Genomic DNA, 23,917 nt, shown 5'->3' with positions numbered 1-23,917 from the left:
GATACACAACAATAAATACTTTTCCAAGCATGATATATTTCTCCAAGGACTGACCCCTCCTAACAACACACTTAAAATGTATGAGAAGTGTCATCACTAAGAGGAGGTAAGGGTGTACCCTGGCGGCGCGTTGTCCAAGATAGATTTGTTCTTTTGGCAGTCTATGGCCAATCAAGTATAAGTCTCCAGCTGTTGGCCGGACAATTTTGAGGAGAGTACCGGAAGCAGCCTACTGAAGCGTCCATCTCCGCCCCCCCAGCAACGGTAGTGAAGGAAGTGGTTCCGCAGCTCCGCCCACCGCGCCTGCGCAGAGGAGCCGGGTGCTGACGTGGAGCTGGGCTCGGGCGTCCGTCCCCTGCGCACCGCAGAGTGTGGGAGAGCCTCTGGCGCGGCGGATCTGCAGCCGCATCCGGGATGTTGGTGCCGCCCGTTCCACGCCGGGAAGCCGGGGCTGCCGGCCGGCGCTGGTTGGCTCTGCTGCCTCTGCTGCTGCTGCTGCTGGCCAGGCCTGCGGGAGCCCTGTTGGAGGGTCTGTATTGCGGCAAGCGGGACTGCTACGAGGTGCTGGGCGTGAGCCGCACTGCCAGCAAGGCGGAGATCGCGCGGGCCTACCGCCAGCTGGCCCGGCGCTATCACCCCGACCGCTACCGGCCGGAGCCCGGCGACGAGGGCCTTGGCCGGACCCTGCAAAGCGCTGAGGAGGCTTTCTTGCTAGTGGCCACCGCCTACGAGACTCTCAAGGTAAGGGCTGCGGGAGCAGATGGGCTGGGAGGACCAGCCGCGAGAGGCGCGTGGCTCCACACCTTCTGCCTCTGATCTGCAGAACGAAGTCCTCAGTGACCCCAGCAATGGGCTTCGCCCCATCACAACTTCAGGATGCACATGTTTTCTGACATTGACCATTGACAAGGGTGGGAACCCATTTCAAGGCTTAGAGAGGACAGAATGTTCCCTTCTAGGAGTACGCGTGGGTAGACGATTCTGCCCTACCACCCTTTGGAAATGGCGGGGCGGAGTGCCTGACCTCCTTTATCTTCAAGATAAACTGAACAGCCCAAGACTGATTTCTGAAAGGTGAAGGTCAGACATACCTCCCTTCTCCAGCCTTATTCATAGTTCTGATATCAGCCTTCCCTCTCTGCATTCTTTTCTTGGGCTTGATAATTCATAAATTATACTCAAAATTATGGGGTTTATTAGAGAAGTAACAGGTTACAGTTCAGAATCAGGAAAGAGACTCAAAATACAGTACGTCAATTAGGACGTTCGTTGGTGGTTCCTCAGACCCTTCTGTGGGGTAGCCTCTGCCCAGCTCCGGTAAGTGTTAAAAACCTTTAACGTCACTGACAAGTGCCCAGAGGGTACACACACACACCCCAAAGTAAGTTTTGGCGCATAGTATTCAGATCCCCAGTTCTGTTGTTTAGGGGGTCTCTTAGAGCACTAGGAAGTCTGGCTTTTTCTCCCCTCTGCGGTAACATATCTCTTATTTCCCTCCTAGTCATTAAAGAAACAACAAAGTAACCATCTTAGAATCAAATGCTTCACTTCCCATGCCTCCAAATTTTTATTCTCTACACCTCATTCTTAGAAAGTCCTATGCTTCTCTGAGTCTGAAACCATTGCAGTGAATCCCATTCCAGACACCAGCTGTGAAAATAGCTTGCCAAAGGCCTCTGACCTCCTCTATTTGCATAAAGGGGAGAATGACAAGATCAACAGTGCAAGATTGATTCCTGTAAGGGCAGATACACCTCTTCTGCAGCCTTCCTTCACCGCACTCAACTGCTGTGAGTGTAAGAAGTTATTGTAATGGCTACACAGAACTCAGACCATACTCATGTTATTGAGTTTATTAGGGAAATAACAGTGACAGTTCAGAATCAGGGAACACTTGGGATACAGTTCTTCAAACAGGACATCTTAGCTGTGCCTGCAGGCAGACTTTACCAGACCCTCAGCCACTTGAGCTGGCCTAGCCTTTTCCCAGCTTGGTCAAGTAAATAGCTCTTTATAATCCAGAGCTATCCTACTTCTCTAATAAGCCTCAGACTAAAAGTCAGCTTTCTAGCCCCATGGGTTTTTAAACTTAGCTTCATTAAGTATCCAGAGGCCCTATATCAGCAAGTCTCTTGGTGAAAGGTCTCAGCTTTTCCATCAGTGGGTCAGGAAGCCTTGTTCTGTCAAGTGCCTGAAGGTGTTCACCCCTCTTGCTCTTTGGGCCAGGAAGCCTACTACCTATCAGTCTTGTTTTGCTGTCACAGCTTCTCACTATCACATGTTACAGCTCTTTTTCTCCCAGGTCTAGGACATTCCCAGCACAGAGACCTGGAATCCAAAGGGAACATTCTGTTTCTGTGTCATTTTCTTGGTGGTCAACAGGTCCTTCCTTTCTGCCTCTGTGATGGCTTGTTTACAACTTAGTGGGATGGTAAATTGATTTATCCTCTCGTTAGAGTGTCATATACCTTATTTGCATGGTCCCACTCCCCATATAAAGGAGCTGTGGTGGCTTCGTGATAAGGCATTCATTGCACTGCCAACCCAAAAGTATGTGGTTTGAATCTGTCAGCTCCTCTTGGGTGAGAGATAAATAATCTCCTCTCATGTAATTTACTACCTCTGAAATCTTCCCAGAGGGTCAGCTGTGAGTCAGTTTTAACTGGACATTGCACAATAATCCCCCACATAAATGGTGACTATACACGTGGACCTGCCTGCATGAAATTACACAGGAATCAAATAGACTACAACTGTGGAGTGAGATGAAAGAGAAGTTCAATATCACTGATCAGAATAAGGCCAGGCTCCTACCGTGGGAAACCTTTTTGTTAGCAGCCCAACACTTAGGTTGTTTTGCCACCAGTGCTTGTCGGTGGAAGCTGAAAAAAAATTAAAACAAGTCCACGTGAGCCAAGTATAGCATTCAGTTTCCTGCCTGAAGAGACCACCTCAAAATAGATTTGGGAAAAAAAAAGAATAGATTTGACATTAATGACTGACAACCAGATGAATTGTGAGATGACATGAAAGCAAAGGCCATTTAAAAGGAAAAAAGAGAAAAGAGGAAGAAGGATGTCAGAAGAAACTTGCTTTTGAAATAGGACAGCTAAAGCAAATGGGGGAAAGGTGATCCTTGGGAGTAGAACAGAAACAGAAGACGTCAAAGGGCAGTTAGAGAAGACAGAGTGTTACCATGAAATAGCAGGGACCTATGGTTGGAAAACCAAAAAGGAATAACTTTTTTGGCATTTCTCTATTTTTTTTTTTTTACTTGGAGGAAAAAACAAAAACAACCTGCAGGAAAAAATTCAAGCTTTGAGTTGGAATAGTGAAGGAGCCCATGGACAAGATACTTGAAAAGCAGAAGGGATCATGGAAAGAGTACAAGAGTTACTGTACCAGTAGGAATTAGATGATGTTTAAACTTCTCATGAAGTAGCACATGATCAGGAAGTGATGATACTCAGATCAAAGGTGTCACATTTGTCCAAAAACAAAGCTTTGAATGCAGAAAGTAGTAGATAAGAATAAGAATGGTATGGGAAATCATTCCAGGGAGAAAATGGGAAGAGTGCTGATCACATTGAGGGACTTTAAACCGTGTTATGAAACAAAATGTGTAAGTTATTGAGTGGAAAATAAATTTGCTCTGAAAGCTTCCACACAGATCACAGATTTTGGGGTTTGTTTGTTTTTAAGAAAGCCCACTGGTACGGAAGGAAATGAAAGCCACAGTCAAGGGCCCTGTGAAGAATGGAAGGGAAATGTGGAATCTAATTCAAAGGCTTGCTGGTCTAGAGAGTCTGGTGGAACTTATGAGGTGATAGCACTCAGTTACCCTTTGTGCCCGGAACTTTGAGCCTTGTGGCTCAATTTTCAGTTGAACACTAGGTGAACACAAACATCATGGAGGTGCTCTTCAAACATTCAGTCATAGAAGATCATAACAGCATTATTTGCCTGGGGGAAATCTCGGGAGGGAATTAAGGGATGGGATGGAAAGATGAAGGGAAATAGTTAATGCCGTACAATAAAATCTATATGAATAGAAAAACAAGTAGACAAAACTTTGTAGACTTTAATAATAAATATTACCCACAAATAAAATTTTGCTGAAGATAATTCTAAAAAGGAATATTATTGCTTTTATCAGATGGATTGTTACTGAAAGCAGAAAATAGTAGAAACATATTTATCTGTATTTTATTGACTATGCCAAGGCCCTTGACTGTGTGAATCATAACAAATGTGGCTAACATCAGAAAAAAAATGGGAATTAACAAAACATTTGTGTTCCTGTGGAACCTGGACATAAACCTGGAGCAGTCATTCAAATGACAAAGGGATCAATCAAGAAAGGTAGGTCAGAATTATATCTTTCCACCATACTTATACAAAGTGTGAGCTGAGTAAATAATCTGAGAGGCTCAACTAAAGGAAGATTTCAGCATCAGGAATGTAAAGAGATTAGGAAAGCACTTAATGTTGAAGATACAAGACTGCAGCCTTCGATATGAATTGCACCTCAGCTTAAAATAGGAGTCTTCAACTGGACCAGTAAGCAACATGACAAGCGGAAAATACATTGCAATTGTCAAAGTTTTATTTTACTTGAATCTCCCATCAATGCCTAGGGGAGCAGCAGTCAGGAAATAAATGACGTGATGCATCAGGCAGTTGGAAGCAGGAGTAGCATCCACTTCCTAAATAACTTGCCTCTGGAAACCCTATGAACTTTGATAAATGTTGATAGTTGTAGAGGGGCTTCAAGCCTTTTTGTTCATAGGGTTGCTATGAGTCATGCTTGACTTGAAGGCAATCAACACAATAATAACAACAGGCACTGCTGCTGCAAAAGATGTCTTTAAATTACTAAAAAGCAAAGGTGTCACTTTGAGCACTCAAGTGAAGTCATGGTATTTTCAGTTAAGGAAGACTAAAGAATTGATGCCTTTGAATTGTAATGTTGGTGAAGAATGTTGAATATACCATGGGCTGCTAGAAGAATGAACAAATCTATAGAAATAAGCACAGCCAAAAAGGCTCCTTAGAAATAAGGATGGTGGTGAGACTTCATCTTACATACTTCGAACATGTTTTCGGAAGGGACCATTTCTTGAGGAAGGACATCCTGTTGAATGAAGTAGATAGTAAAAAAGAGGTGCGCCTTCAGTGAGATGATTGACAGAGTGGCTGCAACACTGGGCTCAAACAGAATTGTGAGGAATGGCACAGGAGCAGCCAACGTTTTGTTCTGTTGTACATAGGATTGCTGTGGGTCAGACTGACTTGAGGCCACCTAGCGACACAACCAAAGGGGTCCATGCACTTTATTTGTCTAATTAGTAAACTGTTCAGTCCTCTTGGTGGTCTGCCTGCATACCTGTACCCATTCATTTGGTGAGAGAGAAGACTGACTTAGAAAGGCCAAACAAAAGTGATTCTTTGCTCTGCAGACTCCATGAAAAAGGTGTTTCCTCTTCCTTTTTCTGACATTGTTATGTGAAGCATTTTGAATCCTTTGATTTATTGAAAGCATATTAATCAAGTACAGTTCACACTTGGAAAGCAACTTGATTGTTTTTACTGGAATCTGTAATAAAACATGAAAGAGACAGTCATCACGTTAATTGGTGTGGCATAAATTTGTTTTCTGGAAATCTTATTAATTTTGACATTTATCTTGGAACAAGAGAAACACTCAGAACAATAAACAAGTCAGAAGAGAGGATGTTTGACTCTTGGCTCTAACAAATCTGTATGGCCTTGGGTAGGGGACTTGTGGCAAGGCCATAGTTCTTGCTACTCACAGGACTGTTAATAGACCCGTTAAATAATAAGTGTGAGAAATCCCCTCTAACTTCAGTAGCCTGTACTTCAGTAGCTGCTTAACAAATGTGGAGTTAAATGGTGGGAATGAGTTCTGCCTTAGGGTAAAAGAGAGTCTGTAGTAGGAAATATTCTTTAATACGGGTTTACTCATTTGACAAAGATTTCACTGAGCCATGAAGCGTTGTTTAGTTGAGAACAGTAATGGAGATATTTAACCTGATAATGTTTTCTTGTGCTTGCTATAAAACTCAAGCCATCTTTAAAAAATCACAAAGTTACTAAAAAAAAAAAAATCACCAGTGAAACTTGATGGATATATTACCAGTCCCATCTAACACATCTTTATAATTGCAGAGTAATTGTAACTTTTTTCTTTACCAAGTTTTCTGTGTTACTATATAAGCTACTTTTTTTAAAAATAAAATTTTTATTTTAATTGTAACTTTAACTAACGTTTATGGATAGTACTTTGAGACATAATACTTTCTTTAGTTGAGCTCTCCTGAAGTGAAAATAAAGCATCAGGGAATTAAAGGCTCATTGTTAATGTTTCCCAGAGCAGTTTGGATAACTTTCAGAGTCCTAAGTTAGTAAGCCTATCATTTCATTCATTGCTTTTGAATGGGAACCAACTCATAAGCTGACCCTCTACTAGGTTTCCAAGGCTGTAAATCACCTGGAGAGAAGATTGCCCATCTTTCTCCTACAGAACTACTGGTGAATTTGAACCACCATAGAAACACAGCCTTCCTTGGGTTAGCAAAATTCCTTATGTACTCTGCCACATTTTACTAAATTCTCAGTAGCACTGAGATTGTAATTTTTATTGGCAATTAATTGAGGATTAGGTGGGAGCTAGGAAACACCATGGCCAGAGGGCTTTGGTTACTTATATTACTTAAATAGTAAAAAGCATGCTTGAAGAAAGATTTAGAAAAATAGGAGAGAAATATCTTGATCCAGGGCAGCCCAGCATATAAAACCTCAACTTCTTTTTTTATGCAGTGAGGAAAGATAGAAGTCCAGAGAAGTTGCAGAAACTTGGCCCTCAGTATTCCAAAGCCCTGCTGTGTCAAAGTCCTGGAGAAATCAAGAACTTGGAGAAAAGAAGTCAGCACAAATGCAGAATTAGCAATATGAATGAATACAACAGGAATTCTTGTCATGAGGAGGGACCCCAAGATCCTGAAAATTCTTGTCAACTTCTTTAAGAGACTTTAGGACAAATTTAGAGTACCAATCTCAATGCTTCTAAAGGTTTCTATCCCTGACGTCTAGTACTGATATATTTGCTAGCATAAATCTGTATCATTTGTCAGTTCAAGAAAACGTTAAAAAAAAAATCAGTATTTAAAAATACTGGGTATTTAAGGGAGCTCTGGTGGCCTAGTGGCAAGAAGCTGCACTGCAATTCCAGAGGTACACGGTTCAACTCCACCAGATGCTCTGCTGGAGAAGGAGAGGCAATCCCTTCCTGTACCAGTCAGATCCAATTTGAAGTATACACACACACGCGCAAAAGAAAAAAAAATACTGCGCATTTAAAAATCAATACATCTGGAGAAAGAATACTTTGACGCTGTACTCTCAATAGGATGTTTGTGTTAGCTACAAATGCCTCAAATGGAATGAGAGTTGAGAAGAGTGTTCTGTAGCTTTTCTATTATGCTGTAAGGGAATGAAAATTATCTGAGAGAGAAAATATCTAGGAATAGTTTGTTGTTGTTGTTGTTGTTGTTGTTGTTATGATTATGTGCTGTTGAGTCGTTTGTGACTCATAGCGACCCTATGTACAAGAGCTCTAAACCTTGCTCTATCCTGTGCCAATCACATTGCCTCTGACACACCCATCCCGATTACCCCAGTCACTGAATCAATCCACCTCATAGAGGGTCTTCCCCTCCTGCGCTGTCCCTCCACCCTCCCAAGCATGATGTCCCTCTCAAAGGACCTGTCTCTCCTTACAACATGTCCAAAGTATGTCAGACGAAGCCCCAGAATCCTTGCCTCCAAGGAGTAGCCTGGTTTAACCCTCTCTAGGATGAAAATTCATTCTTGGGTACATTTTATGAAAACCTGTTTAACCTTATAGGGATGGGCACAGACTCAAGTACAGTGTTTTCAGAAACTATCACTTTAGATACTCTTTCTTGAAGTCAGAAAGGACTGGCTCACTGCTTATGGAAGGAATTATTAAACAAGCTAGGAGGTTTCATTTTTGTACCTGTCATAATGGGAAATTAGGAGGAGCTTGCCAGAGAATTTAATTTCTGGACAAATAAAAGATCTAGTGAATTAGAGTCATCCAGTTCAGAGTCCCCCAGTCTTCCAAATGATCCTCTTGAGAAGCGGATGTAACTTGTTGTTTTACTTGTTGAGATTGTTTTACTTGTTTACACCTATAGGATGTAACTGTTACCTAATGTTGGAAAGAATTTGTGAGAGCTAAGCAGTCCATGTGATCTTTGCTATGGGAAGGTCATATGTAATAGTGGGATGTTGGTGCATTCCAGGGATTCTGAATTAAAAATGGCATGCAGAAGTCTACAGAGAATTCCATCTTTTATCTTATGGAAGCAGGAACAGCAGATCTTAGACCATCTGTAAACTTTAAAGGGTTTTCTGTTTGTTCTTTTGTTGTAGCCTAGCATTTGCTTCATAAATTTTAACAGTAAGGCATTTAAAGGGGTACTTAACAATAAAGTATGTGCATGTGAGCTGATGTATGCATTTTTAGTTAACTGCGATGGGTGTGTGTGTGTGTGTGTGTGTGTGTGTGTGTGTGTGTCGGGGGTGGGGGAGAAGTTGATTTTGTATCTGCTTTATTGAATGAATAGGTACTTTCCATCTCTGAAACAGTTTATCTAATAGAAATGAGCTTTCTTGAAAGTTGAAATAATTTAATTGTAAGTTACTGGGGCCTAGGAACTTTTTTCTCTATATACAATTTTTAGATAGCTTTCAAGTCTCTTAACACTTTTTAGTGCATATGATCTTAGAAACTAAGTTGTTTTTGTTGTGTACCATAGACCCATAGCTGACCCTCCAGCGAATTTTTAGAAGCAGTTAATCACATGGGAGGGAATTGCCTCTCCTTCCACAGAGCAGCTGGTGGATTTGAACCATATACCTTTGGGATAGGAGTGCAGTTTCTTACCACTAGGGTACCAGAGCTAATTGCTATTGTCTATTTAGAGTTCCACTAAAGCTGCTAATAACCAAAGATATCCCAATGTTGATAATATATTTCTGACCAAGTGAGAAATGTATTTGTTTAAGACACAACTCTGAGGTCTTGGCCAAATAAAATGTCTGTGTAAGAGAAAATAGTGATTTTTTAAAATAAGTTGTTGTTGTTGTTAGGTGCCATTCAGTCAGGTTCGACTCATAGTGACCCTGTTCTGTCTTGTACCACCCTCATCATCTTTGACATCCTTCCATTTCTGTGGTCACTGTGTCAATCCATCTCATTGAGGGTCTTCCTCTCTTCCTAACCACTACCCTTCCAACCATGAGGTCCCTTTCCAGGGACTAGCCCCTCCTAATGACATGGCCAAAATATATGGAATGAAGTTTCGCCATCTCTGCCTCCACAAAGCACTTGTGCTGCACCTTTTCTAAATCGTACCTGATTGGTTTTTGGCAGTCCATGGGATAGTTAGTGCTATTTTCGAAGACTACAACTCAAAGGCATCAGTTTGCCTTTTGTCATCCTTATTCAATTTAAAAGTAGGAAATAGCAAAAAATAAGGCCCCAGGAATAGATGGTATACCAGTTGACGTATTTCAGCTAACAGATGCTGCCCTGGATGTGCTCACCAAGTTGTGCCAAGAAATCTGGAGAACAATCAGTTGGCCAACTGACTGGAAGAGATCTATATTTGTTCCCATTCCAAAGAAGGGTGACCCAACTGAGTGTGGAAACTGTAGAACAGTATCATTGATTTCACATGCAAGCAAGATTCTACTGAAGAGTATCCAAAAACGACTGGAACAGCACATCATCAGAGAACTGCCAGAAGTCCAGGCTGGGTTTAGAAGGGGTCGTGGTACTAGGAATATTGTAGCTAATGTTCGATGGATCTAGCTGAAAACAGGGAGTACCAGAGGAATGTCTATCTGTGTTTCATTGATTATGCAAAGGCATTTGACTGCGTGGATCATAGCAAACTGTGGCTGACTCTGAGAAGAATGAGAATCCCAGAACACTTGATCGTGCTAAAGAGAAACCTATACTTGGACCAAGAGGCATTGTCAGAACAGAGCAGGGTAACACTGCATGGTTCAAAATTGGGAAAGGTGTATGCCAGGGATATGTCCTATCTCCATACCTTTTCAACCTGCATGCAGAACAGATTATCCGAGAGGCTGGGCTCTATGAGAAGTGTGGCGACAGGATTGGTGGAAGATCTATTAACAGTCTGCATTATGCAGATGACACAACCCTGCTTGCCAGAACTGAGGAGGACCTGAAATGCTTGCTGCAGAGCGTCAAGCCTTGAGTATGGATTGAAGCTCAGTGTCAAGAAGACCAAGATTCTCAAGCACTGGACCAATTAATTGGCAGGATCAGGATGGATGGAGAAGACATTGAGATTGTTAACAACTTTAGTCTCCTTGGCTCCACAGTCAACACTCTTGGCACCAGCAGCCAGGAAATAAAAAAAATGTATTGTGATGGGAAAATCTGCTATTAGGGACCTCTCCAGGGTACTGAAGAGCAATGGTGTCACTCTGGAGACTAAAGTGTGTCTGATACAGACCATGGTCTTTGCAATCACTTGTTATGCATCAGAGAGTTGGACAATGACTAGGGAGGATAGAAGGAGAATTAATGTCTTTGAGCTGTGGTGCTGGAGAAGAGTATTGAATGTACCATGGACTGCCAAGAAAACAAATAGATTCATCATAGAAAGGATTAAACCAGGCTGCTCCTTGGAGGCAAGGATTCTGGGGCTTCGTCTGACATAATTTGGACATGTTGTAAGGAGGGACCGGTCCTTGGAGAGGAACATCATGCTTGGGAGGGTGGAGAGATGGCACAAGAGGGGAAGACCCTCTATGAGGTGGATTGATTCAGTGACTGGGGTAATTGGGATGGGTGTGCCAGAGGCAATGCGATTGACACAGGATAGAGCAGGGTTTAGGGCTGTTGTACATAGGGGTCACTATGAGTCACAAGTGACTCGACAGCACATAACAACAACAATGTGTTTTAAATACAGTGGGTAAGAAAAGACTTTATTTTCATAGGTGCTTATTACTGTTTTAACAGTAGAGATTCCCTGTTCATAGAGAGAGTGAGAAAAACCAGAAAAAGGATCAGTAATTATAGGAGGCAAAATACTGTGGTCAGATGTCTTCTTTGAGTCATGCTTACTTAGTTCAGTTCCCATTCTCAAGTAATGGACAATTCAAGGCCTCAGGAGGACTTTTCCTCCTGAAAAACACAATTATGTTTTCCACGGCACATAACAACAACAACAACAGCAGTGCTTTAACATAGTAATATTTCATGTATTTGACCACTGGGATTCAGAGAGAAGAATTCATGGACTTTGGAAGTTCAATAAGTGGATTCTTACTCATTTGTCAAAATTGGCTCTCAAGGGACAAAGTTTAGTCCTAGAATTTGTTTTTATGTGGATATAGCACTTATCACACTGCACTGTCAATTTTGAGGAGTGCATCTCTTTTTTTGTTAAATCATCTTCCTCATTTTTCTGTGTATATCCATGATACTTAGCACAGTGTCTGGCATAATGACTGTTTATGAAATAAAAATGTGTAATTTAGAGAAATTTTTAGATAGACTAGAAATTGAAAGTGGATTTCTGGTGTTTTGACCTTTTGGGAAGCCTAGGTAACTATTTTACTACAGATTATTTGTGGTTTTGAATAAAGAAGATTGGAAATAAAAATGTAAATTTTTTTTTAATGAGAGTAAAATTGTACTATTTTTAAAGAGAAAGTATGTTCTGAGGGTTTTAAAATGATAACAATAATTTTTAAATAGATATTGGATGAAATAGAAATAAGCATATGAGGAAACAGGTGGGATGTATGCGTGTAGAAATCTTTGATAGCATTTTGCAAGTTTGCAGATAATGTCATAGGGAAGAGTCTTGAAAATATAAAGGGCATAGGATTGTCAGCTAAATTATATGTAGAGAGAGTCTTCTACTCAGCTTTATCTTGAAAGGGAATGCGTCATAGGGGCACTTCAGTTTACTTTTATCAGTCTGATTGATGTGGCATGGAGAATTTGACTGAAAAGCACTCCCATTATGTTACTGTTTATTGTTCTTTCCTCCCAACTCTTTATCCTGGTGCAGGCATAGTTGCTGGAGGAGGAGAGTGTAACAAAGAAAAGGGCAAAGTTGTTGAATTTGACAACATATTGTAAGATCCTGCCTCTAAGCTCTTAGTATAATAAGGAAGACAGATACTTACTGTTTGGTTATTTATTGAAGTTATATAAGTGTGTACAAAGTATATTGTGCGAGAGAAAGCATTTTTTTAAGAGATCGGAGAAAAGTACTTTTGGAGCTACCTCTGTAACAAGTGAAGGAACATTTTTTTTTAATTGTTGTTTTTATTTTGTTGGGAACATTTCTGATACAAAGAAAACTAGATCAGCAAAAACATAGGAGCAAAACTGTGCAAAGTTTATTCTAGCAATAAGGTATGTTGATGAGGTATAGTAGTGACTTAGATTTTTGTTTGGTTTTTTTTTTACACCAAGGACCATTTTTATTCTCTTCTCCTTGGAACTCTTTGGTGTATTTTGTTGTTAAAAACTAATTGCATGTATTATTTTTTTCATTTTCTAACACTAAGCATATAGACCAGAGATGGCAAATTGTTTTCACCTCACATGCCAGCTCTGATTAGTTATGGCTATGTGCAACATTACTAAGAGTTTTTAGGGCTTACCTAAGTTTAGTGGGATAAAGTGGATAAAATATTAATAATGATTTCTCCCATGAGCCCAGAAGAAAGGAAAAGGAGTTTATGTACCACATTTTGTTCTTTCTGCTATGAACCCATAAGTGTTGTTTTCTGCTTCTTCCTTATTTTCTGCTATTCTCTATTTAGGACTAAAGTTGATTAGATTATTTATACTCAGATATGTTTAGTTCTGGTTCTGCAGTTAGCTGTACATCTTCACCAGACCAAATGATCCCAGAGCACCTAGTGGGTTTGAACTGCCAGTTTAATGGTTAGCAGCCAAACAGCTAACCACTGTCCCACCAGGACTCCAAGAAGTACCTCTAGGCATTATCATATCTCACAATGTTATCAATCATTATGAGTCAGTATCTCATAATATTAGTAGTCAGAATGCTTGATCAACATGAAAACTATTGGGCTGCTGTCGTTCTAGCCAGAAGCTGGGCTTTGTTTTATTTTATTTAGCTAATGCAGAATTATTGTGAGTAAGGTCAACATTTGGAGATGCTGACAGCAGTACAAAGACCCTCATTTCATTCTTTGTCGACTGCAGAGGGTTTCGAGGTACTTCTGGAGCCCTGGTTTAGGTTTGCTCTTTTGCTGCTATTGGACTGGCAGTTCAACGAGCAGCTCTATGTGAGAAAAGATCTGGTCCTCTGCTCTTGTAAAGATTTACGTCCTAGGAAACCCCACAAGGCAGTTCTGCTCTGTTCTGTAGGGGTGCTGTCATTTGGACTCCACAGCACAACACAGCTGTAATCACAATTTTCCATTCTCTGAAAACTTGTATTTGCATTACCAAGGATTCTGAAGGGACCAGTCCTTGAAGAGGGATGCCATGTTTGGAAGGGTAGAGAGACAGTGTAGTAGAGGAAGATTCTGAATGAGATAGATTGACTCAGTGACTGGGGCAATGAGGGTAGGTGTGTCAGAGACGATGAGATTGGCTCAAGATAGAGCACGGTTCAGAGCTGTTGTACATAGGGTTACTGTGAGTTTGCAAGTGGCTCAACGGCACTTAACAACAAACAGTTTTCTACAAGTTGTCTCTCCATGTAGTTAAAATAGGTTAGTTGAAAGAGAAGTGAAAGCACAACACCGCGTCTATGAATAGATAATTTCTGGAAGCTCCAGCTTTCCACTGAGAGAAGGAGTTGTTTGATTTTTTAAAAAAAATCTTAGTAATTATAGGTAGATAATTCAGTGTTAACCTTCAGGATTTTTCTTATGTAAACCCTTTTCATCACTAATTCTTGTCCATTCTACTTTGTCTTTAAAATTTGTCTCATATTCATTCTTTACATTCTTACTATCAGTTTTCTTTCAAGAATATATTTCTGCTCTGGCCACTTTAGTATCTTTCTTCCCCCTCCCCTTGTTGTGTACTGTCAAGTCGGATCCAGCTGGCACAGGAGGAGATTGCCCCTCCTTCTCTAGTGGAGCATCTGGTGGATTCAAACCTCATTCCTTCAGGATTGTAGCGCAGCTTCTTGCCACTAGGCCACTAGAGCTCCATGTTCCCATATTTTAGAACATTTATTTTTTTAATAGCACAGCCATCACACCCTAACTTGTTAGCATGGATATAAGAAACTACGCAGTTCTTGACCAAACCTAATTCTTAGCTGCACTTACCACTCCTTCCTAACTTTTCCTTATTTGCTCAAGCTTCGCTGAGTCCCTTATGTTTGCTGCTTCCTTTGCTTGGAACAAAGGAGCCTTGGTAGTCCAGTGGTTCTGCTAGCCAAAAAGGATAAAGGTATAAACCCACTAGTTGTTCTGAAGGAGAAATATGAGGCCATCTGCTTCTGTAAAGATTTGTAGCCTTTGGAAAGCCTAAAGACAGGTCTCTGTGTTAATGGAGTTGCTGTGAGTTAGAATCCACCCAGTGGCAATGGGTGTAGTTTAGGTTGCTTGGACTAAGGAGCTCTGGTTAGCCAGTCTGCTATTAGCCAAAAGGTCAGTGGATTGAACCCACCAGCTGCTCCACAGGAGAAAGGTGAGGTATTTTTGCTTCCATAAATACTTATGGGCTTGGAAACCCAGGGACAGTTCTGCTCTGTCCTACAGTGTTGTGGGAGTCAGATTTGACTCGATAGCAGTGAGGTTTGTGGGCTGCTTTCCCTGGTTTTTTCTTGCTTGTTCAATCCTACTAGATTGTGGTGACCAAGACATTAGTTTGTCTTTTTATCTTCTTTTGTATTCAATACAAAGTCCAATACCTGCTTAAGTATTTGCTGAGTAAAAAATGACTTAACATTTTTTCTTTTTTTTAAAAAAACTTCACTATGATGATGATGCTAGCTTATATGAAATCTAGAGGAAAAGGTTTGATTTTTGAGCTTGCTGAATTTGAAGTATTTATTACATTAAAAATGTGTTTAGGAAATAGGAGATGGCAGGAAGAACAGATGGAGTTACAGTTATTCTAGGTAATATTTCAAGTCATGGAGGTTACTGAGACCACATTAAGATGAGACGATAGATGCACTAGTGACTCAGAAGTCACAGAACAAGAAAAGAAACTGCTAACAGTTTGTTTCCTTCTCTTTTTTGATACAGAAGTCACAGAACAAGAAAAGAAACTGCTAACAGTTTGTTTCCTTCTCTTTTTTGATAGGATGTAATGACCTGGAAAAAATTTAGGGGGATAAAATTTATTTTTCTAAAGGCTCATTTGTGTATGTCTTATAAAAATAGGATACACACACACACACTCTCTCTCTTATTAAAAATGAGGAAAATAGTTTTAGGTTTCATATATTATTGATTCATGATACTTAACATCCTTAAAATAGTTTCTTCATTCTGTGTAATAGAAACATTTTCATGTAAAACTGGTTGCAATATCTTATTATTGCAATTTATGTTTATTGAGATCAAGCAAGCAATTATCTCTTTCAAGAACAAGAAGCTAATATATTTTTGCCTCTGGGAAGGTGGGATGATAATTTGCTTGAGAGAAGGAAGGATTCAGTATATTCTTTGCTTGTGGGTTTCCTCTTGTTCACTTTTGATCTAGATACTGGTGGTTATGTTGCAGTCCTCCTGCATATGCCCAAGAGGATTGGGAATGGAGTGGACACCAGCAGAAGCACCATTTATTCCTGTAGAGATTAGAAACAAGGAGCTTATTGCCCTGCTTGTCGAGGCTCAGGACAGAGAGCAGGAAGAAACAAGTTTAAAGGTTTTGGTTTGAAAAGAAGTTGGAATCTTCTGACCCTGGGACCTTATGATCCACACAATTGCTGAAAGAAAAAAAATACTACCTTATTGAAAGGTAAGATATTAAACTGTTTTAAGGTTTAAGTTACTTTAGCCACATTAGCTTACTTTTTAAAGGCTGTAAAACCAGTCCTTTCTGCAAAGCTGACGTTTTAGTGACATAACCACTCATCTAGCCTTGCTGGTGCGATGAAGACCTATGTGGCTGCAGAGACAGATGTTTTTAGAAAAGGAGAGCATTACAAAATTTCATTAATTTTTGAGATGATATTTCATGAATGCCAGGCACTGTGCTAGGCCTTGGATATACAGAGATTAACGACTTAGCTTATCTTCTAGACGTTCTTATTCAAAGAATAGAAAAAAAAACCCAAACAACTTTATAATTACAATGTGATAAGTGCTATAATAAATAGGTACTGAATGTCACTAGAGCTGGAATAAGTGGTCTGTTCTTTCCGAGGCGATAATGTTTGAGTCCTACCGGATTGATAGGAGCTCTTGAGGTTGGAAGGGAAGGGAGGGAGGGACAGACACTCAGAAAGAAAGAGCACCCTGCAGTGGAAGAACACCAAATTTTGAAAATTGCTATCTGAATATTTGGTTTGGTCAAAAGAGGACACATCTCCCAGTGATAAGAGATGTGAAGTAGGTGCATTTGGGCCAGTTGTGGAGTCTTTGTTGCATTCCAGGGAAATGATAACTTACTTTATTGGCCATAGGTAGGCTTTGGGGGGAGTAGGGGGAGGATCTATGATAGGACTTAGTTCCAGGATATGCAGTAGAAAAAGAAACATGGCATTAAAGTAAGAATGTACCTGTAGCACTCATTGGATCCCAGCAAGAAATCTGGTCCCTGTAATGCTGTCTTTTTTTCTGCACTAGTATTCCTCATATTCTTATTCTTACTATTTGATTCCAAGCTAGAGAGGTTACTCAAGAATAGGATTTGACTTAGACTGTTGAGACTTCCCAACTCTGACCATTTGTACCACCTCGAACACTTTGTAAAGGGCATCATCCATACCTCTACCTAAAGATCATTTTCTTCATTGTGGAGAGAAAGCTTTAAACCCTGGAGTGACGGTTTTGGTTGAATAAATGCTGCTAGGACATGGTTTACCTCCAAACTCTTATCATGATCAAAACACAGTCTTAAAATTTATAGTTGACCCCAAAGAAAAGATGTTTGTCTGATAGAAGTCAGATATGGCCTTGAAACCTTTTTGATAATTGCATAGTTTGAGGGCTCAGGTCGGATCCTATACTCAAGGACTTAAGAATAGATCCTAAAGGTTATGCTTACAGCAGAGAAGCCAAACAGAAGGTATAGATTTTGGAGTTGCTGGTGCTAGAATATGATTTGACCCAAAATCTAGAGGTGCTTAGGACCTAGTAGTTTGTCTGAATAGAAGTCAGATATGGCCTTGAAACCTTTTGTGATAATTGCATAGTTAGAGGACTCAGGTCAGATCCGACCTTCAAGGACTTAAGAATAGATCCTAAAGGTTATGCTTACAGCAGAGAAGCCAAACAGAAGGTATAGATTTTGGAGTTGCTGGCACTAGAACATGATTTGACCCAAAATCTAGGGGTGCTTAGGACCTAGTAAAGTCCCAAGAAACCAATGAGAAGATAATGACTATAAGAAGATAGGGGTGAGATGCTTGAAGAGGGATATCTACAGATACACTATAGAATGTGACCTTCATTAAGATAAGAACAAAAACGAGAGGATCACTAACATAGCACTCAAGGATGCTTCAGCAAAGAAGAAAACAAAGAGGCTAAGATGCATTTCATTTCAAAACTGTTTGTAACCTAGTCGGCACTAGAAGATTTATGACATTTTTAAAAAGCATCTGCTAACATTGAGAGTCTTAATTAAACAAGTATTTTTAGGTATAATGCAGTATACTTTTATATAATCAGTCCAAAAAAGAAAAGAAAAGAATGAGGAGGGGAATGGAAAAAATAAGGTACATCAAGAGACTTAACTTTTCTTTGTGACCTTTGTAAAGGCTCTGAACTTGATGCTGGGGTAAAGGAGGAGTAGGGCTGACAGGCTTCTAGCAGTTGTCATCAGAACATCTTTTCTGATAGAACAGAAAAAAGAGTGAGTCTAGAAAAAATTTCAGCTCAGCTCAACCCTTCTCCAACAGACAATTTTCATATAAAATAGACCCCTGGCAGATAGTGCCATGGACTAGACATTAACTGTGTTCATGTTTCATTAAACTAGATACGATACTGGTTAAAGAATAATTGTAATAATGGAACTATTACTGAGAATGCTGTCTGCTAAAGTAAAAATTTGTAATAGAAAAATGTGATGATTTTACCAGAGATTCTGGCATTAACACATTTCTTATTTTAAATCTAAGAAATTAAAAATAGAAAGTTATAGAAGGAAGCCCTTAGGAGACTTGTGAGACTCTGACTGCAATAGCAAGGCCAGATACTAGGTAAAGATTTTTTTTTTTTTAGGTAAAGATTTGAATTTCGTTTAGCTATCATCAGCAATTTGATGAGTGTTGAGTAATTCATCCTAGAAAGAAAGGCTAAAATCCGTAAGTTAAAATAAGTTAAAAACCACTTTCAGTTATTTATTTGCACTTAATTATATTAATAAATACTTACGTTGTTGGTATGTGCCATCAAGTCAGAACTGACCCATAGCTGATCCTCCAAGGGTTTTCAGAGGCAATGAATTGCACAGGAGGAGATTGTTCCTCCTTCTGAGAAGCAGCTGGTAAATCTGAACCATGTATCTTTGGGATTGCAGCACAGCTTCTTAACACAAGGCTATGAGAGCTCCCTTATAGAGTTGGTTGTTGGTTTTATTTTTTTTTTTTAAATGTTTTGTTCTTAACATTTTCCACAACAGAAATGTTGAAGTGTAAGTTTCCTATAGGACAAAGTGCAAATGATAACCCGGTTTGTAATAGCTCTTCACCATTATAGTGCAATAAAGAATGACACTTAGCCCTTTTAGCAGCTGATTAGAGTTAGAAAAGGTGTTGTTTATGAACATTCAGAGTAGCATTTTTAAATGCTACAGTTCTTTCAATATGTCAGTGTGAGTAAAAAAGATCTATATGTTAACACATTTTGAGTAGGGCTATGACTATGTTATAAATAGTAAAGTGCTGTATCTTTTTATTATGTTTTTGTATGTATAATGTATAATATTTAATTTCAAAGTAGTCTGATAAAATTAGTCCAGTATGTATTAGTATCTCTGTTTCCTAAATGAACAAGAGTAAGACTTAGGAGAGGTAAACGTTTTTGTTTAGGGTTGCAAAGCTATTGGAGTGTGTAGACTTTGACAAATACTCTTCATTTCATTGCATTGCCTTCTCAGTGTTTAAGATGTGTTGAAGTTTTGTAGGCACACAGTGGTTTCATCTACTTTTTTGCTGTCATAATCATGACTTTCAGTAGAATACTTCAAGAGACTGAAACATGATTATGAAAAAATGTATATATGTATATACACTAAATAAAAGAGAAATATTTTACATCAGTAGTTATTGATAGTAGATGTCAGCATGCTCTTTAATTATAGGAACATAGCAGCATCCTTAGCAGCATAAAACTGACTTATAAATCATCAATGAGAGAACTCTGGTGGCCTAGTGGCAAGAAGCTACACTGCAATCCCAAAGTCATGTAGTTTGTATTTTACCAGATGCTCTCCTGGACAAGGAGGGGCAATCTCTTCTTGTTTCAGTAGGATCCAACTCGATAGTACACAATAAGGCAAAAAATGCAAGGATGATAGTTACTGAGGATTTTTAACGTATTTTTCTTTTTCAAGGAGAGTTAGCAATACTCAGGAACTTTGATTATGCTTTCTACTTAATATTAAAGTCTGAGAAACATACTTATATATGTGTGTGTTTGGAGTTGTGCTTGGTTTTTTTAAAAACAGTTACTTCACTCAATTTAATCCTTTATAATCATAAAATTTTAAGAGGCTAATTTAAGGCCATTTCATGAATTGTCTTATGAAATTGGATATTGTGTTACCTACAGGATGAAGACACACGGAAAGACTATGATTACCTGCTGGACCATCCCGAAGAGTACTACAGCCATTACTACCACTACTACAGCAGGCGGCTTGCCCCGAAAGTGGATGTTAGAGTTGTGATTTTGGTCAGCGTTTGTGCTATTTCAGTGTTTCAGGTATGTATTGGATGCATGTAGCTGAGTGTCTGAGCACTAGCCATTAAAATTGAACTAGCAGTACTTTTGTAAAATTTTTGTTAGGGTTAATTTCCTGCATTGCCAAAGTAGTTATTTATTTAACTCATCAATAGTATTACAGTCTTAGTTGGTAGGAAATCTGCGAAATTGATGATGACGGTCATTATATAGCTTCAAGAAACAAAATCAAACTGTTCTTTTCACTTCCCTTCTAGAGTATTTTCCACTTAATAGACAAAGTGAATGACTGCATCACAGAATTTGCCTTTGTAGAATTTTTCCATGATTTATCTAGTATTAAATCTGAATTTTTAAATAGGATCTCTCAAGTCCGCTATGATCTGGTTCCTACTTAACACTTTGGCTGTCCCCTTGAACTTATTCATAAAGATGGCGTATCCTCATTATACTCTTAACACATTGGTCACAATATATTTTCTTTTTTTTTTTAAATTTTTTTAGAATATTTTAATGAACAATATATTTTCTTTATTGACACAACATCTGGTGTTTGCCTATCCACAGCCTACCTATACTACATACACAGGTTTCTCTGCCTGGAATACTTTTCTTATATACTTTTTGCCATGCTGGATACTTTTACTTTTATATTTATTGTTTGTGAGAGTCTGCTAGTAGGAAAACTCAACAAGTGGAAAAAAATTGTTTCATTAAAAAAGCAAATATTGTATATCTTCTATGAGCAAGACCTTGAAGGATTGAGGGAGAAAGAAATGTCATATTTTAAATTAACTCAAAACTATTGAGAAAATATAATCTAAAGCTATTATGAGATGAATAAATCCAGTTGTTTTATAGAGGAGGTGGGAAGAGGGTAGAAGCTTGAATCCAAGGAATAATGAGTTTTATTGCTGCATGCTACTGTGAAAAGTTGAGTGTCAGTGAATACGAGGATGAGATGAATTGACAACAATGAAAACAGTGGGCTCATGGATGGCAGAAATCATGAGGATGGCACAGGATAGTTAGGGCAAGGCTTTGATTTGTTGTTGATAGGGTCTTTATAAGTCATAGTTGACTTGATGCACCTAACAACAGCTGGCACTCTGGGGGCACCAGGAGTTAGTTTTGTTTTGTGTTGCTACCCAAACGGTCAGCAGTAAGAATCTACCAGTTGCTCCATGAAAAAAAGATAGGCAGTCCCTTTCCTCTCCTATAAAGATTACAGCTTCACAGTCTGAATTGACTTGATGGCGGTGAGGTTTATAGGAAAAGAGTTGCTGCTCTTCAGGTTTCGGAAATTTTGAATCTGCAGCACACGAGAGAAGATGCCACAATGAATCAAAGTGTCCTGTGAGGCAGTGATAACAATCAAATTGAAAAGGTTAAGACAGCTAGAGGCTGTCTTCCAAGAATCTACCAGCAATGTCCAATAGGACTTTCAGTGCTGACATATATTCTTTGTCTATAGATGCGCTGTCCAGTATGGTAGCCACATGTAGCTCCTCGTGAATATTACTCTGTAACTAAGACATGGAATTTTAAATTTTATTTAATTAAAATTTAAATGGCCATATGTAGTTAGTGGCTACTAGATTAGATGCATAGGATCTAAGATTTCAAGTTGAAAGAACAATTTGAGTGTTTCTCAGTAGGAGAACTTTTGTTTTCAGAGTAGGAATAGTCTTCCATATGTGAGAATGCCCTGTGCCTTGCAGTCTATTTAGCATCCTATCCACTAAATGCTAGTAGTACTTTCCACTATAGAGACCATTAAAAGTGTCCCATACATTTCCCTATGGATGTTTCTGTTCAGGTCAAGAATCACTGAAATAGAATAAAAAAGCTTCAGTAACATGTTGTATTTTCTCTACTTTTATTCTCAAATTAGCCGTATGTATCCTGTATTTCTTGAATAAGTGAAGTGACTGAAAGAAAGCCATTGGCTAGTTTGACAATTACTTCTCAGAAATAAGGTTCCACTTATATGATAAAAGAATTACTATTGAAGGCTAAAGAGTAATATTCTAAATATTTGGAAGAGCCAAATGTTAACAGTGTGAAAGCACAGTATAGTCCCACTTGTCCATCCTGTAATCTTGACTATTTTTTTCTGCATCTTTTGCATTTTGCTTTAGCTCAGAGTTTATCTTCTATACTTTGAGATTCCATTCTTGAATATTCCTAGGCTCTGTTCATTTCTTATTTGTAAATGTCTATATAAAACATTTGCCAATTTAACAATTTTAAGTTCATTAAAATTTATCCTATGGACATTAGTTTAATTCTTGTTGTGCAGTCATCACTATGATACATTTCTAAATGTTTCTGATCATCCTAAACAGAAACTGTATTCCTTAAACAATTCTCCATTTCATCATTTAAGTTCTTGAAAACACAAATAAACTTTTGTCTCAATGGTATCAAGCAATATTTTTTCTTTATGCATCAGAGTTGTTTTTATTCAATATGATATTTTCAAAATTAGTCCATGTCATATTGTGTGTCAGAATGCCATTCCTCTTTGTTGTGTGGATGTAATATACAACTGAGTGGAAATAATCTAAATATCAACTATTCACCCCAAATAAATGGATAATCAAAATATATATTACATGTTGCATCTTTGAGAGCCTTACTTTCATTTCATCAGATTGAGTTTTTAGATGCTGGTGTTCACCAGGAATCTCTGCTATTGCTTTCTTGTAAGTGAATTTTGGTAATAAAAAAGGGCTTATTTTTCCTTGTCGAATATTCTAGTTTTTCAGCTGGTGGAATAGCTACAACAAGGCAATCAGCTATCTCGCCACCGTGCCCAAGTATCGTATCCAGGCTACAGAAATCGCCAAGCAGCAGGGACTGCTGAAGAAAGCCAAAGAAAAAGGCAGAAATAAAAAGTCCAAAGAAGAAATTCGTGATGAGGAGGAGAATATCATAAAGAACATCATAAAGAGTAAAATAGATATAAAGGGAGGCTATCAGAAACCCCAAATACGTGACCTTCTCCTGTTTCAAATTATCTTGGCTCCTTTTCATCTCTGCTCATATATAGTCTGGTATTGCCGGTGGATCTATAATTTTAACATCAAAGGCAAAGAATATGGAGAGGAGGAGAGACTGTATATCATACGTAAGTCTATGAAGATGTCAGAGTCCCAGTTTGACAGTCTAGAAGATCATCAGAAGGAAAATTTCCTTAAGCGAGAGCTCTGGATAAAGGAGAATTATGAGGTGAGTGGTCCTTCTGCTGTCATTTTATCACACTCTGCCTAGTCAAAATGAGTTTTGCAGTCGGGATCAGAGCAAAGTGCTCAACTATCTTAAATCTAAGAAGTAAATAATAACCTTTTATTGAAAGTATAACTATATTTGGTAGTAGGATAGTGGGTTAGTTAGAAAATTAAATTTTTTAAAAAAATTTTTTATTTTATTTGTGTGAGTGTACCCTCAAATCAGATCTGACTGGTACAGGAGGAGATTGTCCTTCCTTCCCCAGCAGAGCATCTGGTGGCTTTGAACCGTGAGCCTCTGGGATTGTAGTTGCAGCTCCTTGCCACTAGGCCACCAGAGCTCCCCCAAAAATTAACCTTTAAGACAAGTTTCCCCACACCTCACTCCATACACAAAAACCAACTCAAGATGGATCATGGACCTAGGACTAAAACCAAGGACTATAAACTTCATTACAGAAAAGCTAGGAACAACACTAGAAGTCCTAATCCACAACATA

General features: G+C 39.0%; 1 protein-coding gene across 1 annotated transcript in view; it reads left to right on the top strand.

Moving 5' to 3' along the window:
• Positions 1 to 411: 411 nt before the first annotated feature.
• DNAJC25 (DnaJ (Hsp40) homolog, subfamily C , member 25) overlaps positions 412 to 23,917 on the top strand; it is a 29,577-nt gene continuing 6,071 nt past the window's right edge. The window contains exons 1-3 of the mRNA XM_006900847.1: positions 412 to 741; positions 20,053 to 20,205; positions 22,948 to 23,418. Of these exons, the coding sequence (XP_006900909.1) occupies positions 415 to 741; positions 20,053 to 20,205; positions 22,948 to 23,418 (951 nt within the window). The 5' untranslated portion in view covers positions 412 to 414. The remainder of the gene's footprint in view (positions 742 to 20,052; positions 20,206 to 22,947; positions 23,419 to 23,917) is intronic.

Source organism: Elephantulus edwardii, unplaced genomic scaffold, assembly GCF_000299155.1.
Source record: "Elephantulus edwardii isolate Elephantulus edwardi_28Jun2011 unplaced genomic scaffold, EleEdw1.0 scaffold00297, whole genome shotgun sequence".
NCBI classification, from domain to species: domain Eukaryota; kingdom Metazoa; phylum Chordata; class Mammalia; order Macroscelidea; family Macroscelididae; genus Elephantulus; species Elephantulus edwardii.
The sequence above is the reverse complement of the archived record's forward strand: the minus strand, read 5'-3'. Positions and strand labels throughout refer to the sequence as shown.